This window comes from Hyperolius riggenbachi, chromosome 3 (assembly GCF_040937935.1).
Source record: "Hyperolius riggenbachi isolate aHypRig1 chromosome 3, aHypRig1.pri, whole genome shotgun sequence".
Lineage (NCBI taxonomy): Eukaryota > Metazoa > Chordata > Amphibia > Anura > Hyperoliidae > Hyperolius > Hyperolius riggenbachi.
In genome coordinates this window covers 494,394,878-494,418,655 of record NC_090648.1, presented here as the reverse complement: position 1 = coordinate 494,418,655, position 23,778 = coordinate 494,394,878, and the positions used below count along the sequence as shown (strand labels likewise).

At 42.7% G+C, this 23,778-nt stretch overlaps 1 protein-coding gene across 11 annotated transcripts in view; it reads right to left on the bottom strand.

Annotated features, from left to right (window-relative positions):
* The window catches only part of BICD1 (BICD cargo adaptor 1), a 323,818-nt gene that overhangs the window by 118,349 nt on the left and 181,691 nt on the right, over positions 1 to 23,778 (bottom strand). For all 11 annotated transcript variants that reach the window (XM_068278243.1, XM_068278238.1, XM_068278241.1 and 8 more), the window contains exon 3: positions 9,812 to 9,964. In XM_068278243.1, the coding sequence (XP_068134344.1) occupies positions 9,812 to 9,964 (153 nt within the window). The remainder of the gene's footprint in view (positions 1 to 9,811; positions 9,965 to 23,778) is intronic.

Genomic DNA, 23,778 nt, shown 5'->3' with positions numbered 1-23,778 from the left:
TGTAGTATGGGAGCACCCCTACACAGTCTGTTCATAGTACTCAAAATCTGTTGGCCCTCAAACTACCTGGCAGTGGTAAAATTGGCCAGTCATCTGCAGATTAAAATTGGATGTGTGTACGGAGCCTTAAGACCACTAACAATACAATTTGCAGAGCGATTGTTTACGGACGTTTCTTTGTAAGAACTATTGGAAATGAATGTTTGGGACCAGTAAAGGACAAATATCTCCCAACCAATCCGATCAGATTAATGAAATCTATCTCAATTAAAGAAAAATGTGTAAATAGTTATCTTAGGGACTGAACCTTTTTAATTTATATGTCATGGGGGTATATTACTGTTATTTTATAATTATGGGCTTGTAATTAGATATAAATACAAAACAGAAAAAAAATACACCTTTATTTCCAAATAAAATATTGTCGCCATACCTTTTACTAATATTTTGAACGTTGCAATAACCGGGACAAATAGGCAAATAATATGTGCAGGTTTTAAAGTGACCCTAAAGTGAGGAAGAAAAAATGAGTTTAACTCACCTGGGGCTTCCCTCAGCCCCCTGAAGCTGATCGGTGCCCACGCTGACTCCATCAGATGTCCCTGGACCGGCCGGCGGCGACTTCCGGTTTCGCCGTCACCGGCCGACAGGCTGGGAACGAGAGTGATTCTCCGCGTTCCCAGCCAGAATAGCGCCCCCTATGCTGCTATTGCGGCCTCCCTATGCCGCAATAGCAGCATAGGGGGCGATATTCTGGCTGGGAACGTGGAGAATCACTCTCGTTCCCGGCCTGTCGGCCGGTGACGGCGAAACCGGAAGTCGCCGCCGGCTGGTCCAGGGACATCTGATGGAGTCAGCGTGGGCACCGATCAGCTTCAGGGGGATGAGGGAAGCCCCAGGTGAGTTAAACTCATTTTTTCTTCCTCACTTTAGGTTCACTTTAACCACAGTAGAAAGTTTTATTTTAAAACTATAATAGCCAAACATTGAGAAGTAATGATTTTTTTTCATTTTTTTTTTCTTATTATTCCCGTTAAAATGCATTTAGAATAAAATAGTTCTTAGCAAAATGTATCACCTCAAGAAAGCCTAATTGGTGGTGAAAAAAACAAGATATAGATTGTTTTGTTGTGATAAGTAGTTATAAAGTTATTGGCAAATGAATGGGAGGAGCACTGACAGGTGAAAATTGCTCTGGTCCAGAAGGGGAAAAACCTCTTAGTACGAAAGTGATTAAATCGCTTTGAAAATCATGCAGGAATCGCGCAGGACTCGCAACTGCGATTTCTAAAAATTGCTATCGTTTTGTAGACTTTAATTAGCCTACCGCTTTTGGAATCCCCGGCGTTTCCAAAGTTGGCTATAAGCGTTTTAGTCGGCCGTAGCCCTAATCCCTGATTATATAAACTTAAAAAAAAAATCGATATTTAGGGCAAAAATAGGCAGAGTTGTCTGTATAAAAATAATTATTAGGAAATGTAACAAATCGGAACATCTGATGGCCCGACTCCTAAGACTGAAGCAGATTTCTCTCCCAGTTGCCGGAGGACTTGCCGGCGGTTTTCCCCTGACGAGGGGGCCGATACTCCGAAAATAACCAGCTACACCAAATCCCTGCAGGGAATATTTTCTTTGTCAGAAATTAGATTTTTTTTTTAAACAAAGAAACAATGGAGAGGCCAAGTCTCACCTGATAATTACTGCCTCTCTGGGGAGTAGAGGCTGCATAATAATTGCTCAGAGTTTAGTAAGAAGCTGCAGAGAAATGCAGACGCCGTGTCTGCACTGAGATGTTTGTCTGAACTCAATTATAAGGACTTTACGCTGTGCACATCACTTCCTATTATAAGAAAACAGAAACTGTACCGTATAAGCTGCTGTTAGCGATGATCGATCAGATGCAAATAATTACTCCCTGTGTTCAAATTTCACGTCAATGATACATACAACTTGAACTTGGACCAATAAAAACTGACAGGAAGTTATTCTGACTGGTCCAGTTTCAAGCTCTATGCAATTCATGCAATCTGCTAGCTGCTATCTCTGTTCCTAAAGGTGGCCACACACACACCATACAATTTTTTAAATATTTGTTCAATTTAAGAATTGCAATCGATTTTTCTGACTGATTGTAACATTTCAAAAATATGACCCTGCCACACCTCTAATCACACCCCCAGCTCATCCCTAGTCACGCATACCACGATTAATTTGTAAGTAAAAGACATCATTTTATAATTCTATCCATACCCACCATTTTTATAATCATTAATTTCCCTTAATATTAATACATTATTAAAAATAAAAATATCAGTTTAAAATTAGGAACATAGTTTAGGGTTACAAAGATCAGTCCTGAAAGAAGGACAAACAAGGATGAAAGCGGGAAAGAGGGACTTACCTACCACATACCTCCCAAGATTTTGAAATGAGAAAGCGGGACACTTAGGCCACACCCCATGCCACACCCCCAACCACACCCCTAGTCAAGCATACATTTTATATGATTTTTTTTATTTAATTAAAAAGTACCGCAAAGGTACTTTAAAGTTTTAAAAAAAATAGCCAATATAACCTGCCCGTGGGTGGGGAGGAGGGTGACCCTGGAGAGGAGGCGAAAAAAATGACCGAGGCGCCAGCCGAGCGGATGCGCTGTGTGGGATACAGGTCCGGCATCATATTTCTCCCTTCCTCCGACTGTGCCCCCCAGTGTCCCCCTGCTTGCAGAGTAAAGTGCGCAGCAGAGCTGGCTGTCATCTTACCATTGATCCTCGCGTACGCGCGCTAAAACGTGCGTAAATCGCTTTTTTACAGGAGTGATAACAGTTATCACGGCTTTGTGAATCAAGCCCCAGATATTCACCAGGGATGGCACAGACTAGCTTCCCCGGGCAAGAACATTCTAGCGTGACTATAAGACTTTACTGTTTGTAAAGTGTCTGCAGTGTGTCCCAAACCTTGCTTGTTGTATCTTCACTTCTTATCGTCCCTGCGCAGGTCTTACCTGCACTTCAGCGCACAGCGAGTATGGACTAGGGAATATATGCTGATGGCAGTTCTTTTCTTATGCCTCTTAAGCTTCCTTTACACATTAATTTAAACTTGGCGGCAGCCAAAGACTCGTCTGTACAACATCGGCTCCCACTGTCATCTGAAGGATCAAATGCACGTACCAAGACTATCACCTGCAGAGATCAGGACTCAATCCCACAGAGTTCTGTACAGATGCATCAGCAGCCTGCAGGCTAGAGATGTGTTCGGTTGTTATAGTGGGGGGAAGAGAACTAGCGGCACGTCACATGATGGAGTGGGCGGGGTGACTAGAAGAACAATGCCCTCAGGAGGCGCTGCACACCCTAGATTCTCAGCACAGGTGACCTCGACCATCTAGAGTGTGTAGAATGATTTCTCATCAGCTTGTTCTCTGTATTCAGTGTGTGCAAAATTGCAGGTAAGATCTGCACAAAGGTGATAAGCAGTACAGGAATAGAAAATAACAAATGAATGACGTATGAAGGAATGAATAAGTAATTGCTATACATTCCCTTTAAGATAAGATTTTTACATCAGTCACCATTCACAACATGGATAATAGTAAGTTACAGTGTTTTGTTTTTGTGACATTTGTGGTGTGGTTTATGGTATATTAAACAATAAAACTACTAACTAAAAAAATGTAGGAACTCATCAATCAAGCAATATGCCATTCTGAATACTGAGTGTGCTTCGGTAGAAGTGTTTGTTAAATAATTGGACAGATGTTGGGGTCTCGGGGGGCGTGGACGAATCCCTCCAGGTAAAAACACTCGTTTTGGAGAGAAATTTGATCCATCGCCTAATTAAACTCTAGTGGGATGCGATTATGCATCTGGCAGTAGGAACTCGTGCAATTGGCCAGGGAGGCCACCGCAGAATGATGTCATCAATAATCGCCCAGGGTTCAGCAGCAGGACTTTATCTCTAATACAATTCTGTTCCCATAATATTATTATTTATGTTTTTTTTCAAGTTTTTAGAGACATACAGTATGTAGTGAATGCAGCTATTCCCGGATCAGGTATAGGACAAGTATCTGGGGGAAGATTAGTGAACATCTCCCCAAGGACAGGACAGCTATATCAACTTACCGAACATCTGCTCATTACAGCAATTATCAAGTCAGCCAATCATGTAGCAGGTGAGATTCCCCAGAGTCCTCCTAACTGAGGTTCCCCAGAGTCCCACTAACTAAGGTTCCGATATAAGAGAATGAGTCTGATATAACGCAATGCATTGGATATAAATGAGTCTGATATAATACAATGAGTCTGATATAAAAGAATGAGTCTGATATAACAAGATGCATATGATATAAGAGAATGAGTCTGATATAACGCAATGCATCTGATATAAGAGAACGAGTCTGATAAAATAGAATGAATCTGATATAAGAGAATGAGTCTGATATAACAAAATGCATCTGATATAAAAGAATGAGTCTGATATAATATAATGAGTCTGATATAAGAGAATGAGTCTGGTATAAGAGATGAGTCTGATATAACAGAATAAGTCTGATATAAGAGAATACATCTGATATAACAGGATGAGTCTGGTATACGCGAGAATGCATCTGATATAAGAGAATGAGTCAGATATAACAGAATGTGTGTAATATAAGAGAAGGAGCTTGATAAAATATAATGAGTCTGATATAAGAGAATGACTCTGATTTAATATAATGTGTCTGATATAACAGAATGAGTCTGATATCACAGAATGAGCCTGATACAGTGGCTTGCAAAAGTATTTGGCCCCCTTGAAGTTTTCCACATTTTGTCACATTACTGCCACAAACATGAATCAATTTTATTGGACTTCCACATGAAAGACCAACACAAAGTGGCGTACACGTGAGAAGTGGAACGAAAATCATACACGATTCCAAACATGTTTTACAAATAAATAACTGCAAAGTGGTGTGTGCATAATTATTCGCCCCCCTTTGATCTGAGTGCAGTCAGTTGCCTATAGACATTGCCTGATGAGTGCTAATGACTAAATAGAGTGCACCTGTGTGTAATCTAATGTCAGTACAAATACAGCTGCTCTGTGAGGGCCTCAGAGGTTGTCTAAGAGAATATTGGGAGCAACAACACCGTGAAGTCCAAAGAACACACAAGACAGGTTCAAGACAGGTCAGGGATCAAGTTATTGAGAAATTTAAAGCAGGCTTAGGCTACAAAAAGATTCCCAAAGCTTTGAAAATACCACGGAGCACTGTTCAAGCGATCATTCAGACTTGGAAGGAGTATGGCACAACTGTAAACCTACCAAGACCAGGCCGTCCACCTAAACTCACAGGCCGAACAAGGAAAGCGCTGATCAGAAATGCAGTCAAGAGGCCCATGGTGACTCTGGACGAGCTGCAGAGATCTACAGCTCAGGTGGGAGACTCAGTCCATAGGACAACTATTAGTCATGCACTGTACAAAGTTGGCCTTTATGGAAGAGGGACAAGAAGAAAGGCATTGTTAACAGAAAGCATAAGAAGTCCCGTTTGCAGTTTGCCACAAGCTATGTGGGGGACACAGCAACCATGTGGAAGAAGGTGCTCTGACCAAAATGGAACTTTTTGGTCAAAATGCAAAACTCTATGTGTGGCAGAAAACTAACACTGCACATCACTCTGATCATACCATCCCCACTGTCAAATATGGTGGTGGCAGCATCATGCTCGGGGGGTGCATCTCTTCAGCAGGGACAGAGAAGCTGGTCAGAGTTGATGGGAAGATGGATGGAGCCAAATACAGGGCAATCTTGGAAGAAAACCTCTTGGAGACTGCAAAAGACTTGAGACTAGGGCGGAGGTTCACCTTCCAGCAGGACAATGACCCTAAACATAAAGCCAGGGCAACAATGGCATGGTTTAAAACAAAACATATTCATGTGTTAGAATGGCCCAGTCAAAGTCCAGATCTAAATCCAATCGAGAATCTGTGGCAAGATCTGAAAACTGCTGTTCACAAACGCCGTCCATCTAATCTGACTGAGCTGGAGCTGTTCTGCAAAGAAGAATGGGCAAGGATTTCAGTCTCTAGATGTGCAAAGCTGGTAGAGACATACCCTAAAAGACTGGCAGCTGTAATTGCAGCAAAAGGTGGTTCTACAAAGTATTGACTCAGGGGGCTGAATAATTACGCACACCCCACTTTGCAGTTATTTATTTGTAAAAAATGTTTGGAATCATGTATGATTTTCATTCCACTTCTCACGTGTACACCACTTTGTATTGGTCTTTCACGTGGAATTCCAATAAAATTGATTCACGTTTGTGGCAGTAATGTGACAAAATGTGGAAAACTTCAAGGGGGCCGAATACTTTTGCAACCCACTGTATATGAGAAGGAGTATTATATAACACAATGCATCTGATATAAGAGAAGGAGTCTGATATAAGAAAATTAGTCTGATATAATACAAAAAACAGGGGACACAGAGAGCCCGATATAGTGTAGAATGTAATGTCCAAGGTACTTTCTCTGTGAAGAGTAAGGCCCGGTTCACATTAGCGGTTGTTTGCCAAACGGACCGGATGACCTGACCGGATCCGGATCGGATCCGGATCGGAACCGTACGGTTCTGATCCGGATCCGATCCGGATCCGGTCAGGTTGCATCAGGTGTCCATCAGGATGCGATCCGGATCCGTTTGGCAAAAGTTCGTTAAAAACAAAAAAAATGTTGGGGTCTGGGAGGTCAGCAGAAGGGGGACCTGTGGAATCAGGCCCTCTGCTGTTTAGCACTCACCTCCACCTGCGACATGCTGCCAACATCTCCGGATCCGGATCCAGCTGTGCTGCTCCACTCCAAAATGCTTGCCCATGTGTCCCCATCCAATATCGCCGCAACAATCCCCATAGGAAGTGGGGTAGAACATCCGGATTTCTCAGCCAGTGTGTTGTGCGCTCTCCGGTTCCTATTGGTTTGTATTGGCCGGATGGTGCAGTCCGGCTCCGCCCCGGATACGGCTGCCGGAGGAGCCGGATGAAAAAATAGCGCATGTTGGAACGGAGGCCGGAGTCCGGATCCGGCCCGGATCCGGTCCGGCTCCGGTTCGGCAGAACGGACGCATGTGAACGGACGCATAGGCTTTCATTGCTATGCCGTGCGTCCGTTCCGTCCGTTCTGCAAGCGGTGCGGCTCCGGCACGGCGATTCCGGAGGGCCACCGCAAGTGTGAACCGGGCCTAATACTTACAAAGGTAACCACTGTACAGCCAGGTGGAAAGATTAGACCCAGCCCCACTCATGTTATAAAAAGGCGTTCTCTGTAGAGTTGGAAAGGGGATATCACCCCTCCACCAATGGTGTATAACAAAGTTAAGATGAAACAGTGTAACAGAGGTGCCAGAGTAGAGTAAAAAATCTTTAAAAATCTTTAGAACCAAAAATCAGCCTATGCTCACTCCAACCTGAATAATCGCTTATACCTTCTGTTTAAATAAGGCAAACTTCTGTTTTGCATGGCATTTTAAAAGGCCCCCTTACACACTCCTAGGAGTTCTGGTTCACCATGATCTTGCTGGGCATTCTGTAAGGGTGCATACACACACCTGATGTTGATTGGCCAATCACAGAGCAATTTTACCACCACCATGAAGTATGACGACCTACAGGTTTTGAAAACTATGAGCAGACTGCGCAGGTAACCTCTCAAACTAAATGGAAATTGTAAAATTAAAAAGATGGAAAAATCAGTGCGTCACCAGGCCGTCTCTGATTGGTTACCAACAGAGATGTGCTGAGCCCCCCAAGACAAATAACACCCCTTGGGCTTGATTCACTAAGACAAATAGCACGCCTTATCAGAGATAACACGCCTTATCCGAGTTAACACTCCTTATTAGAGTTAACATGCCTTATCAGAGTAGCATAGCAAGCGCTACAAACTTATGCCTGCTAATTGGCAATGACGAGAGCTCCACTCGTTTTGCCCTTAGCCCCTGCTAGTTCGTAGCGCTCACTATGCTACTCTGATAAGGCATGTTAACTTTGATAAGGCATGTTAACTCTGATAAGGAGTGTTAACTCTGATAAGGAGTGTTAACTCGGACAAGTCGTGTTAACTCAGATAAGGCATGTTATCTCTGATAAGGCATGCTAACTCAGATAAGGCATGTTATCTCTGATAAGGCATGTTATTTGTCTTAGTGAATCAAGTCCCTGGAATCCAAAAACAGAAGCTCTGCATATGTACTAGTTGCAAACATCTGAAGAAGAACAGCTGGCCGTAGAATATACTTACACCGTACACAGGGGAGAAAGGCAGCGCTTCTTAGGACAAACTGCATCCGAATGTCTAGCTGCATAATGTCGAAAATATCATTTGTTGGTTGCTATGGGCAACAACTTCTGTTTGGCACCAGCAGCTTATAGCTGCTCACAGCGATACAACATCCCAGAAAGCATTATAAACTCATGTTTTGCTGGCACTGCCGTCAGCTAGTCTGGCATATGCGCTGATGAATTGCTCTTTCTAGAAGATACACAAAATGTTCTACTGAACTTGTGCTTCCAGAAATCTCTCTATTTCTCTCTAAGAGACATTCTCCTTAAAGAGAAACTTTGTATATAAAGTCTCCGACCAAACCATGGTCCACTAACACTAATAGGAGATCCTCTACTGCAAGAATCTGATCCATCAGGCCTGGAACCCACTAGTGCGTTTTTTTGAGCATTTAGGGAGCGCTTTCAATCGCTAGCGATTTCCCTAAATGCTCTGCCAAAGTAAATGGATGGGACGGATTCCACTACAGCGATTGCGATTAAGAAAATCGCAATCACAGGACATGCAGCATTCTAATGAATTGTATAAGAGAAGGGAAATAGCTCCCAAAATCGCTTGCAGAACGCTATCACAAATCGCTAGCGATTGCGTTAGCGTTTTGCTCTTTCTAGTGGGTTCCAGGCCTAAGATCGCTTCTTACACATAAGTGTGTAATAATAATCCGAACATTTGTATAGCGCTTTTCTCCTGTCGGACTCAAAGCGCTCAAGAGCTGCAGCCACTGGGACGCGCTCAGGAGGCCACCCTGCAGTGTTAGGGAGTCTTGCCTTGAACTCCTTACTGAATAGGTACTTGACCTAGCCAGGATTCGAACCCTGGTCTCCCATGTCAAAGGCGGAACCCTTAACCAGTACACTATCCAGCCACTACTAGAGCCTGCTAATAGACAACATGCATACCCTGCATTCAAGCCAAATGCACCAAATTACCATTGTTTAAGGATGTTAGTTTCCAAAATAGTTTGCATGCAAATTACCAAGTACTTGACCCTCCTTAGAGGTTAGGGCCCCTACCGCAGAGGAAGGCCTCATCGTGGTGGAAGGGTCAAGTGCTTAGTAATTTGCATGCAAATTATTTTCAAAACTATCATCCTCCAATAATGGTAATTTGTTGCATCTGGTTGAATGCAGGGTGTGCACGTTGCCTATAAGTAGGCTCTACACACCTATGCAGCTAGTCATCCGGATGTAGTTTGTCCTAAGAAGGTCTGCTTTTCTCTGCTGTGAACGGAAATTGTAAAATTGGCCAGTGGTTGGCCCATCAAAATTGGATGTGTGTATCAGGTTTAACTCAGATGTAATAGAATGAGTCTGATATGACAGAATAAGTCTGATAAAAGAGAATGAGACTGAAATAAGAGAGTGAGTCTGATGTAAGAGAATGAATCTGGTATAACACAATTAGTCTGATATAATACAATGAGTCTGATATGACAGAATGAGTCTGATATAAGAGAATGAGTCTGATATGAGAGAAGGATGCACCTGGTTTTGTTTCAGGGTGGACACCAGCTTCTGCAGGGTGATGTTCTCCTCCTCCAGCTCCGTATAGTCCTGAAGAAGTCTGGCTTCACGAAACTTGTACTCCCGAATCTCATCCTTCATCCGGATCCTTTGAAGCTCCAAGATCTCGTTTGTCTGTTGGAGAGAACAGAGAAGAGATGAGTGAACAGATGTCTCCTGGAATACGGACCACTCAGTAGCAATTCCGAGAAGAGGGAACGCGTCGCTCGCTGGGCAGAGAGAATTTACTACATTACTACATTTTATGTCCCTCAGAAGGTTCGCCATCCTTCCAACTCTGTCTGCAGCCACTCTCTATGGGAATGAGTCTGACCGTTTGGTAACAGGTCCAGAGGCAATGGTCCTTATTCAATTAACTTTTTCTACTAAGTTTTCTCCTAGGGGATATTTTCACACCATGTCATAAAATGCTTTTTAAAGGATACCCGAGGTGACATGTGACATGATGAGATAGACAGGTGTATGTACAGTGCCAAGCACACAAATAACTGTGCTGTGTTCCTTTTTTTCTTTCTCTGCCTGAAAGAGTTAAATATCAGGTATGTAAGTGACCGTTTCTGTCTGAGTTAGGACTGGGTCAGACTACAGCATAACCCTCACTGATAAGAAATACAGGCATAAAACACTTTCCTAGCAGAAAAAGGCTTCCGAGAGCAGAAAAGAGATAAAGGGGATCAATAGTTCATAGACTTGAGCTCTGGCATACTTCAATGAATGTGTCACTGAGCAGAAAAAATTGAATAGTGAAAACTTAAAAAGTAGATTTAAATATAAAAATAAATCTGTGGGATATCTAAAAAACGTCATTTCTAGAAGAAAGAGGATAGATGCCATTGTTTATCACATCAGTTAATTTTCACATCGGATGTCCTTTAAATCCCCAGCCAACAAGAAAACACTCAAAAAAAAATTGACAATAATTTTTCACCAACTTTCAGGTATTGTTTCAATTGCAAATTGTTTAAAAGTTATTTTAAAGAGAAGATGAAAATGATCTCCTAGGAGATAACTCAGGAGAAAAAGTTAATTGCATATGGGCCAATATGTCTATAAAGGGCAACTGCATTTTACTACATAAACATATATAACATACAGTATAACATCACCACACAAGTCTGTTAAAATCTGTAAACTGTTTGAAGGCATCCTATAAGATGCTTTACAAGACTTTATAGCACAGAATGAGCTCATTTCAGCTCATCAGCATGGCTGTACCATAGACAGGTCCTGTCTCACCAACATGCTCAGCTTTTATGAAGTGGTGAAGGCACATTTAGATCTCAGGAAAACTATAAGTGTAGTATACTTGGACTTTGCAAAGGCGTTTGACACTGTTCCCCACAACAGCCTGCTGCAGAAGCTCAGGATACAGGGACTAGGAGAACATGTGTGTATGTGGATAGAGAACTCTCACAGATTAGAGCACCAACTATTGTTAAGTCCAGCTCTAGGGTAAAGTATAAATAACTATAGACATGAGAAAAAACTACCCTCATGGAGCGACAATTATGGAGAACACCATAAATAAAGTTGCAAAAATATGTAAATTTTATTTAAAGACCAAAAACACGAACATGCTTAAAAACAACAAGTTAAAAAGTTCCCCAGTTGCTGATTACAATTAGACATCCTGGAAAAGTACCCAAAGTTTATATAAGCTGGTCAATAATAATATACATATAGATTTGTAATATATAATTACACACAATGGTTAGCCAAGGACTGTGCAAAGAAATATATATCATGTATGAGATGTGTAAAAACACACCATAGATCAGTGTATGCACCACACCTGGAGTAGCAGTGAAAAAAACAGTGCCCTTAGTGTCTTGGTACAATAGGTCCAAGATTAGTAAAAAAAAAATGTAAAAAATATAGAATAAACATATATGAAATGTATTCAAAAACATTACATCAGCAGTGCAAAAATATGTGCTTTATCCAGGCATGGAGTATATAAAGTGATACAGTACAGCAAGTATAAAAAGTGCTGCGAATGAACCTGTGGAAGAAAAAAATGTGCAAACAAAGCAATGGTGTACCAAAGAGATGAGGGTAACCCGATGGGCACAGCTCCCCGCTCCTGGTTACCCTCATCTCTTTGGTAAGCCGTTGCTTTGTTTGCACATTTTTTTCTTCTACAGGTTCATTCGCAGTACTTTTTGTAGTGTTATATTTCAGTGTAGATGGCTATATAGACACATAGATGACAGAGGAAAATAAATGAGGATAAATGTAAGGTCATACACCTTGGGCATGCCAATGGTACAGCAACATATAAGATAAGCAGGAACAAGTTCATGTACGCTTTTAACATATAAGATAAATGGCATACATGGGAACATCAGACTTGGAAATAGACTTGGGAATACTGGGTTATAACAAGTTTAACATCTGTATTTAACGCCAAGCAGCAACAGCTAAAGCAAATAAAATTCTGTGATGCATAAAACAAGGAATAAAATCACCAGATGCTAGTATACTACTCCCTCTGTATAAATCACTTGTGAGGCCACTTCTGGAGTATAGGACACAGTTTTGGGCACCACACTACAGAAAGGATATTGACCTTCTGGAACGGGCACAAAGCCGGGAAAACTAAAATAATCAGAGGGATGGAATGTCTTGCTTACCAAGAAGGTAGGACAAACTGGGCTTATTTAGCTTAGAAAAACGATGGATAAGGGGTGATCTGATTAACATGTATAAATACATCAGAGGGCAATACAAAAGATGAGCTTTTTGTCCCTGGGGTTGTACAGCGGACAATGGGACATGATCTGCGTATGGAGGAACACAGGTTTTGCCATCTATTTAGGAAGGAGTTCTTTACAGTAAGAGTTGTTAAAATGTGGAATATTTTACCACAGGAAGTAGTTATGACAAATTCTATACCTGCATTTACAAGAGATTTGGATAATTTCCTTGCATTGAAGGAGATATGCAGCTATAATTACTAGTTCATTCCTAGTGATGTTGATCCAGAGATTTTATCTGACTGTCACCTGAAGATGGGAAGGAATTTTTTCCCCCTAAGGGCTGGTGCACACCTAAAAGCGCTAGAGTAATCACAAATGATCAGCATTTTTAGAAGTGATTTTTCAAAATCGATAGCGATTTTCTAGTTATGCCTGGTGATTTTTGGAGCGTTTTGGTGTAGCATTTTTTTATTTTTTGTACAGTAGAGCTGGAAGTGTACAGCTTTTGTAAAAAAAAAAAAGCTTGGAAAAATAACTCTGTTCTATCACTTTTTAGACCAATTTTCCACTTTCCTATACTTAAAGGGAAGGTTCAGGGACTAACAAAAAAAAAAATCCATATCCACTTACCTGGGTCTTCCTCCAGCCTGTGGCAGGCAGGAGGTGCCCTCGGCGCCGCTCCGCAGGCTCCAGGTGGTCTCCAGTGGCCGACCCGACCTGGCCAGGCCGGCGACCAGGTCGGGCTTGTTCTGAGCTCCATTGTGCGTTTCACGCCGGCGCGCTGACGTCATCAAACGTCCTCCGGGCTGTACTGCGCAGGCTCAGTAGTTCTGAGTACAGTACAGCCCGGAGGACGTCCGATGACGTCAGTGCGCCGGCATGAAACGCACAATGGAGCGCAGAACAAGCCCGACCTGGCCGCCAGCCTGGCCAGGTCGGGTCGGCCACTGGAGACCACCGGGAGCCTGCGGAGCGGAGCAGAGGGCACCTCCTGCCTGCCACGGGCTGGAGGAAGCCCCAGGTAAGTGGATTTGTATTCTTATTTTTTTTGTTAGTCCCTGAACCTTCCCTTTAACATTGAGGCTGAATCGCCTCAGAAATGCTGCAGGACCCACGTTTGCGTTTGGGAAAAAAATCACATCGCTCTTATGTGATCCATCCCATTCAAATACATTAGCCAAGTGCTTTCCGAAGCACTAGCATTTTGAAAAGCGATTAGAAGCGCTCTAGGTGTGCACCAGCCCTTAGAAGTTCACTGGCCAAAGCCTTGTAAGGAGTTTTTCTTGCCTTCCCCTGGATCGACTGGGATGTGCGAGGGAGCAGGAGAGAAATGTACCCAATGCTTATTTATTTACTTAATTTTTATTTTTCCTGTTTGGATTTGATAGACGGATGTCTTTTTTTCAACAAAACTAACAATGTAACGAGTCAACCTGTGCCAAATTTCCTTTCAACTTCACTATGTGGCTGATAAAAGTTATTTTCAGGAACTGTGCAACCCTAAAGTGAAAATAAGTGTATTTATAAAGGCTCGTACATACATGCAACTTTTCACCCAACCATCCCCCAAACTTGGTCTGTTTGATAAAAACTGCAGTGTTCTCCCCATGCTTTCTTAGCTGGGTGCTCCACCCGGCTAATTTTGGTGAGCACCCGGTTGTCATCAGCTTGCCTTCTCATCCTCCTCTTATGCTGTAAGCAGAGTTGCGCCAGCACTGCCTTCCTCCATCGTGTCCCACCCGGCTACTTTTTCATGCCACCCGAATAGAAAAAAATTCTGGGGAGAACACTGTAGCTGGGCGTGTGAACGTGTGACAAACGGGCGGTTTGCCCGATCCAACAGGCGGATTAACTCACACGACTGTTGGGCTGATATTATGAAGTTGGCCGATTGTGTACAAGTCGTTTGAGCGACGTGTACTGGTTGTAACTGCGGCCATTTCATGCAGTCCGTCATTCCGCTTGCGTGAGTTGGTTGTTCAATCGCTTGGTCGTGCAGTCAGTCATGCCATCGGATTTATCGTGCAGAAAAGTTGGGAAGTGTGTACAAGCCTTAAAGAGGAACTCTACCCAAGGATTAAACTTCTTCCCAGTAAGTAGCTGATACCCTCCTTCCCATGAGAAATCTTTACCTTTTCTCGAATAGATCATCAGGAGTGGTCTGTTTGGCCAAAATTGGGTTGAAACCCCTCCCACAGTTTGCTGTCTGTGACCCTTGTTGCATTGTGGGAAATAACAGCTGTTTCCAAATACCAAGCAACCAGTTTCTCCCTCTGTGTATATGTATATCTATAAAAAAAAACAACCTTCTAGCCTATCACATTGTTAGGGGGTGTGGTTACAGATAATGGCAGTTGGTGCTGTCTAGTTTTTTTCATGTCTGCCAGTAGTAAAGATGATGACCTGCAGACTCATTGTGGATCAAAGAATATGAAAAAATTCCATGGTGAATGTCAATCATTTCTTGATCTCTCTTCTACTTTTTAACGTCTCACTTTGCAATGTATTTATTTATTTTTTCCTCTTTTTGTGTTCCTCTTCAGCAGATCTGTATACGTGTGATATCCATTATGTGTTTATGTAAGACATACGGCCCAATATGCAATTCACTATTTCTCCTGATTTTTCTCCTCTGTGATATTTTCAAAATTGTGAAAAAAATGAATCAACAGTGAAACAGTTGTTTCAAATTGTAAAATACATTATGATATTTATTAATTGCTTAACCACTTCCCTTCCACTTCAAGACCAGAGCAATTTTCACATCGCGCTTCTCCCATTCATTCGCCAATAACTGTATGACTACTTATCACACTGAAACGATCTATATATTATTTTTTGCGGGACAAACTAGGCTTTCTTTGTGTAGTACTTTTTGCTAAGAATTATTTTATTATATATTAATTTTTTAGGCAAGAAAGAAGAAGAAAAAAATTGCAAAAATTCATCATTTCTCAGCTTTCAGCCATTGTAGTTTAAAAATAAAATGTGCTTTTGTAGATAAAACAGACACATTTTATTTGCCCATTTGTCCCGGTTATTACAACGTTTAAATTGCGTCCCTAGTACAATGTATGGCGATAATATTTTATTTGGAAATAAAGGTGTATTTTTTCAGTTTGATGGGTTTTTTTTATACTATGGAAATAATTATAAGCATTTATTTACAAAAGCAACAGTAATATACCCTCATAACATACTGTACATATTTAAAAAGTCCCTAAGGTAACAATTTATGTAGTTTTTTTTTATGTTGTAATTTTTTACAAGTTTTATTTTGGTAATTATGGGGTAGGGGTAGAAAGGGTTTAAAAAAATATTTAATAAAAGTTTGAATGTAAAAGTGTTTTATGGTATACTTGGGTGTATTTGGCTGTAATTTACTTTTTGGCCACAAGATGGCACTACACTTAGTTCACTGTCTGCTGTTTACAGCAGATAGGAACAATAATATTTGTAACAGTTTCCTTGGGGTTATAAATGAAAGATGCATCTCTCCCATTCATAATGACACAGTGATGGGACCTGAGAATGAATTGATTCTCATGCTCTCACTACAGAAAAACGGGGATGCGGCGGAAACAGTGCGGGAAATGCGATTGGTGGCGGTAAGTAAACAGTGCTTATATATACGCCCCTGATCTGCTAGTGGTAAACACAGGGGCGTATATAAATATATATATGTACCAAAAATGCAGACCTGGTTAAGCAATGGAAGCTACCACAGAGTGACACATGGTTGTGGCACTCTTAAAGAGAGTCTGAAGCGAGAATAGATCTCGCTTCAGACCTCATAGCTAGCAGGGGCATGCGTGCCCCTGCTAAAACGCCGCTATAGCGCGGCTTAACGGGGGTCCCTGTCCCCCCAAACCCCCTCCGTGCAGCGGGGGAGCGCTTCCTGGTTGGGGCAGGGCTAACTGCCGCAGCCCTGCCCCATGCGCGTCTGTCAGACGCGTATCTCCGCCTCTCCCCCGCCCCTCTCAGTCTTCCTTCACTGAGAGGGGCGGGGGAGAGGTGGCGATGCGCGTCTGATAGACGCGACTGGAGGCAGGGCTGCAGCCGTTAGCCCTGCCTCCAGGAAGAAGAATACGAGCGACCATTTTCCGACCAACTTTTGCGGGGGGTGGGTTGGGGGTGAAGGGACCCCCGTTAAGCCGCGGGATAGCGGCGTTTTAGCAGGGGCACACGTGCCCCTGCTATATATAAGACCTGAAGCGAGATTTAGTCTCGCTTCAGTGTCTCTTTAAGTTGAGATCAGTAACTTCTCATTTTCCAAGACATGTGATGAGGTTTATATACTGTTTAAGCCAGCATTACACCAATGGTACAGTAACAGAAAATCTGGAAAAACAAGAGTAATGGCTTGGGAACTTTTACCAACAATTCCAGCTTATATGGATTTAATCAAAGGAGTTTTGGGTCACATCGTAAATCAATTAATACATCTACAGTGGGTTTCAATCACATCCTTCAAAACTGGAAAAGCGATACTGAGATGTTTATAGCAGTAGCTGTGTACAGTACTTGTTCTCAGGAGTGCAAGAGTTATAAAATAGTTGTCCTCCTACATTCCACTGACTTGCAGTTTTTCCACGAAATTAGGTTTTTATCCACATTATATAAAAAATCATAGTTATCATAGGACAGAATGCATTATTATTATTATTATTAAAGCAATATAACAATAATATTTTTATAGCGCTTTTCTCCCTGGGGAATCAATGCGCTGTGACCCTGCATTATGCAGCCTCAAAGGCTAGAGAAAAGAGGTGAGTTTTTAGCCTTTTTTTTTTTTTTTTAGCTGTCCAGAGAAGGAGCCTCTCGTACTGATTGTGTAAGTGAGTTCCATAGAGCCTGATGAAAGAGGGTTGAGCCCTCTGAAACGCGTTGCTTAGCTACAATAAAAGTTTTTACTTTTGATTTACACGGCAGCCGCCGTCTATTTCCTACTTGCATACACTTGCACTGGCAAATCGCTTAAACTCAAATTTCTTAATCCACCCACGACTGCCTGACAGTGCAGCTGCCTATAGTGGCATCACAGCACTCAGGCTAGGTGGAAAATATACCAGAACAGCAGCCTGCTACTACAGCTCTGAAGGAGGCTATCGTCTTCACGCCTTGTGGAGGAGGACTTCTGCCAAGACTTGGTCCCCGGTCCAAGTGGGACAAAGCCTTTCTGCTGGCCACCCCGTATGGGACAGTCAGCCACAGATCCAGGTGAGAATATTCCACGGCCGGCTGGCCATTTTTATTGAATGACAACCTGAGTGCGCTCTCCCCCACCCCTTGTTTTTCCACCCATCCCCCCACATCCCACTGTCTAGAGTAGGGGCTGCATAGGAAAAGGCCCGAGCACCAAATGTTAAGCGTATCCTGGGAGCTTGTTGGCAGAGCGGAGGGTGCGGGGAGGGGCATAAAGTTCCAATAGATCCGCTATGTATTTGGGTCCCATGTGGTGTAGAGCCTTGAATGTCAGCAGGCAGATCCTAAAATTGATTCCCCATTTTACTGGCAACCAGTGAAGAGTTTGCAGTACTGGGGTGATGTGTGAGCTGCGGGGGGCATTGGCTAGGAGTCTGGCTGCAGCATTCTGTACGAATTATACTGCTTTTATAACAGAATAATTCCTCAACAAAAACCTTTCAAACCACCAGCAAGCAAGAAAATACTCAACATTATTTTCAAGAGTACATTTTCCCCAACTGTCAGCTGTAAAGTGCTGAAAAGTCATTTTAGAAGTAGAAAATTAAAAATTATCTCCTAGGAGAAAACTCAGGTGAAAAGGTGAATTGCATATGGGCCACAGGACCATATGTAATTCAGTAGCAGGAAAAAAGGGCGCCGGCTGAGGGTGAACGAAAAGGGCGCCGCCATAGACTTTAATGCAATTATCGTTAATACAGAAAAAAAGCACAAAAAAGGGCGCTGCAAAAAAATGTGTTAATAACATTACAACACTATAGTTTTTGAGGTAGTTATCCTTTTAGAGGTTTACAACGGTATAGTTTTTGTCATATTATTTTGTTAATAAGTACAGATTTTACATTTTCAAAGGTATTATCGTTAATATATGTAAAAGTGTGTTTCTGCAGAGGGAGTGGTTAGCGTTACGCACCACCGAGGGGTGTGGTTAGGGTTAGGCACCACCTAGGCAGCGGTTAGTTTTGGGCAACGCCAAAGGGGAGGTTAGGGTTAGGCAACACCAGGGGGGGGGGGGGGAGTTTAGTGTTAGGCACCACCTGGGGGAGGTTAGGGTCAGGCAACAACAGGGGGGGTAGTTAGGGTTAGGCACCACCAGGGAAGTGGTTAGTTTTAGGCACCACCAGGGGAGGGTTCTGTGTGAGGGTAGGGTTGGGTTAAGCAGTATTGCCGAAAAACGTAACGACATTTAACGTTAATATTTATTTGTTATTATTTCTCGCTTGTTTTTACAACAGTAATTATGGTTAACAAAACTTGACAACGATGGTCCTCGTTAGCAAATTTCGTTAATACCTGGCGCCAAATTCGTTAATAAGTCGGGCCCTTTTTTCACGGCGCCCTTTTTCATGCACGCTGCAATTCACGTTTTCTCCTATGTTTTCTCCAAGGTGATATTTTCTCACCTCATCAATAAAATGCTTTTCAAACCACCAGCAAGCAAGAAAATGCTCAGAATAATTTTGAGAGTACCTTTTCACTTACTTTTTAGTACTTTTTCAATTGCAAAATGCTGAAAAGTTATTTTAAACAGAAAAATTATCTCCTAGGAGAAAACTTAAGAAAAAAAGTGAGTTGCATATGGGCCACGGTATGTGTGTATTAGGAACATACATGTGTGTCACACCACAAGATATTGAAGCAGACTCATCTACAACATGGCTACAGTTTACACGCGTGTTTCTGTTACAACAGGGAACTTTTCAGAAGATTCCCAGATACCATTTTCTCCCCCCGATAAGGAGTTTATCTACCTGTAGAATTCTGCAGCTATTCCCTGCACAGTATAACTTTCTAAGCTCGAGACCTCCGCACATAATTGGTACCTGAAGCTGTAATTAGTGGATAAGGCTTACACAGGGGATGCAGGGAATGAATCTGTAGTAACTGTGGTGAACATTAGGGGGCGGTAAAGGTCTGCCATCTTTCGTAGATGAATACGTCTCTATATGGACCCTTTCAAGCAGAAACAGAACGGATTTTGTTGTTTTGGACAAGTTGTCATATTTATGTGGAAACAAAAACAAACTTTCCCACCTCTTGTTTCCACCCCATTCCTTTAGATTGTAAGCTCGCAAGGGCAGGGCTCTCACCCTTTTGTGTCATGGAATGTTATTAATTTAATTGCATGCACACTGTTAGTCATTTATACATTTTAGTCATCATGTTAAATCAAATTGTAATCAGCAGTGCTGTATCTTGTATCAGTGTTCATATTTGGGGCCTGATTCACAAAGCGGTGATAACTCAGTTATCACGCCTAAAAGACTTTAGGCGTGATAACCTTTGCACTAGCAAAGTTATCACCGCTTTGTGCTCTAACTCGCGCGAAGCTACCGCGCGTACGCGCGTACGTGCGCGCGCAAAGTCCCATAGGGCTTAATGGGAGCTTCGCGCGAAGCGCCGGGTGCTGCGCGTTTGCGCGCGGAAAATTCGCGCGAGTTTCTTCTTATCATGCCTAAACTGAGTTTAGGCGTGATAAAGGGGTTTTCACTCGCGTGCAAACACTTTGCACTGCTTTGTGAATCAGGCCCTTGATGTATATCATTGTCTGTATCATTATGTATCCCTTGTTTGTTTTCTTACATTGTACAGCGCCACGGAATATGTTGGCGCTTTATAAATAAATAATAATAATAATAATGTGGGAGGCTGAGAGCTCCAATCTTCTGCTGACACATAAAACGTTTGGCACAGATTTATACCGTTAATTGGATGTATTGAGAGACAGAGGTGCCATAGTGCTGTCAGCGTCCGTCTGCTGAATCCCTGAAATATTAATAATTATGCCAATAATGCCCATCTTCCCTCAGTCTATTATTATTATTATTTAGTATTTATATAGCGCTGACATCTTCCGCAGCGCTGTACAGAGTATATATTGTCTTGTCGCTCACAATCTAATCCCTACCATAGTCATATGTCCTATGTGTATGTATCATGTAGTGTATGTATCATGGTCTAGGACCAATTTAGGGGGAAGCCAATTAACTTATCTGTATGTTTATGGGATGTGCACAGTGAGTAGAGCAGAATGCAATACATTAAGCCCCATCTACATCATACAATTTTTTGTGCGATTCGATTTGATTCAATCCGACATGTCCGATCAGGATTCGATTCGATTCGCCATTGCAAAACAATGGCAAATCGAATCCCGATCGGACATGTCGGATTTAATCGAATCGCACAAAAAATTGTATGGTGTAGATGAGGCTTTACACTAGGCTCTGGCAGTGATTATAAGGCCCCTTAAACACATGCCTTGCAAACTTGTGTTGTGTTACCCTGTTTTACCGCAAGGTAACGCAGTGGCAATGAAAGGCAATGGGCTTAGCAGTTATTGCATTGTAGTGACCAAGTCACCGCCGCAAAGTCAACAGCATGTTACCGGCCAACTTCCACGACAGCGACACTAATGTAAGTCAATGGGCAACAGATACACTTTAAAAAATGTTGCTAGCAGCGCGCATGTGCGAAACCACGGGAATACGACGGGAATCCCAGTGACGTACTTCCTGGCCAATGCTTGGCATAGATGGTACATTTTTTTCTTATCAATCGAGCCGCTGATAGCTCGATTGATAATTTCCGACGTGTCCAATCACAGCGTGGATCGGGCAAAAAAGAATCGCTGACAAGGAAGTGCCCGCGGGGACGAGCGGTGACGCGCTGGCTCAATTCCGGCGCATAAACGTACCGTCTATGCCCAGCATTACAGCTGATGAAAAGCTCAAAATCAAAATCTCAGACCATTAGAATATTGTGAAAATGTTCAATACTCTCTCGGCTCAACGTGTCAGACTCTAATCAGCGAATTCATCCAAAACACCTGCTAAGGGTTCCTATTTCATGTATTAGTTTCACCTTTTAAGTTGAATTAGTGAAATAAATGAATATTTACACAATATTACAATTTTTTGAGTTTCAGGGCTTATTCACAGGGCGACGTTGCAGAGCTGCGTTATAAACTCTTATGATAATCCTATGGGACGCTCACAGTGCGATATTAGCGTCACATTGTAACGTGTAGGGTTATGGTAAGGCATTGCTGCAATGCGTTACCACTAAAAGCACACGTTACCAGGTACAGGGAAGCAGACTTTTCATTGCCTGTATGCTTTACTGTACCTACTGTATGCGACGGTAACACAGTGTTAACCTTCTTGGCGGTAACCCCGAACGTAGTTCGGGGTAAGCCGCCGGAGGGTGCCGCTCAGGCCCTGCTGGGCCGATTTGTTTAATTTTTTTTTTGCTGGACGCAGCTAGCACTTTGCTAGCTGCGCCAGCACCCTGATCGCCGCCGCCGCGCGCCCGATCGCCGCTATACGGTGCGGCGCGCGGCCCCCCCCCCCCAGACCCCGTGCGCTGCCTGGCCAATCAGTGCCAGGCAGCGCCGAGGGGTGGCCCGGGACTCCCAATGACGACCCGACGTCAGTGACGTCGGTGACGTCATTCCGCCCCGTCGCCATGGCGACGGGGGAAGCCCTCCAGGAAATCCCGTTCTTTGAACGGGATTTCCTGATCGGAGATCGCCGAAGGCCTCGAAGAGGGCGGGGGGATGCCGCTGAGCAGCGGCTATCATGTAGCGAGCCCTGGGCTCGCTACATGATATAGAAAAAAAAAATTTTAAAAAAAACTGCCGCGCTGCCTCCTGGCGTATTTTTTTATACCGCCAGGAGGGTTAATGTGCGTTGCCACCTTTTTCTTTCGTTGCGTTGTAATGCTGCGTAGCGACTTTAACGTCACATTACAACGCAACGTCCCGCTGTGAATGAGGCCTCACCGTAACAGTCATGAGTTTGGACAGATAATGGATAGGATCAGTTCTGTAGGTCGCACCTTCTATGTTCTATGCTGTTCTATGTTCTCTACAAATACAGGAGACCAGTAACATCCGCAGCTGATCTATAGGAAGACATGGAAATATGGGGGGGGGGGGGGGGGGGAGTCCCTTTAAAGTGAATCTGAAGTGAAAATAAACTTATGAGATTATGGATTGTATGTGTAGTACAGCTAAGAAATGGAATATACGAGTCTTATATTGTTTCCAGTACAGGAAAAGTTAAAGTGGTTCTGATAAACTTTTACTCATTGCATAATTGTGTTTCTTTCATATAGTTTATAGGGCATTCCTCAAGCCAAATACTTTTATTTGTTTGTTTTAATACTCAAATTTCCTATAAACTAAACAAGCCACGCCCACAGCTCCTTTTGTGCCTTGGCACTCTTAGAGCAATGTAGAAAGGGCTTATGGGAGCTCAGTCTGGGCAGGAGGAGAAGATGTTACTCACCATAGATTTCAGAGGCAGAGGGGAGGAGGGAGGAGGAGAGGGGATTGAGCTAAGGACTGGAGATGCTATCAGCTTGCCTGTGTGACAAGCAGAACATGGCTGCCCTCAGTGTATCACAGGAAGAAATAATCATATACTGTTGAAGCTGTTTGCAGCTAGATTTGCTGTCTACATTTTAGATAAGATATATAGACAAGTTACTTGTTACAGTTAGTTTTTCACCTCGGATCCGCTTTAAAGAAAACCTGAACTGAAAATAAAAAGTCAAAATAACCATACACAGGTCATACTTACCTCCTGTGTAGTCTACTCATCAATCTCTTTCTCCTCTCCTGCGTTCCATTTGTCCACTGTGATTGATGGAATTCTCTGTCCTCCATTTTGAAAATGCCCATTACCCCATAACAGCTTCCTGGTCAGCACACTGTTAAACTGTAATATCACCCACTTGAGCCATAGGGAAACATAGACATCACCTTGCACATTCAGTTGTAACTGACAGCAGCTGATATATAACTGACAACAACTGATATATTTGAGTTCTGACAAAATCTTGTCAGAACTGAAAGGGATCACTGTAAGAAGAAAATGGTGAGCTTCTGAGAGGAACTGATGGCGAGGTTAGTATGGAATATTAATTTGCAGCTACGTCATGTGTTTATTTTAAATTATTTTACTCAGTTCAGGTTCCCTTTAAGAAACTTCACTTGTTATCTACGCAAATGAGCTTCTT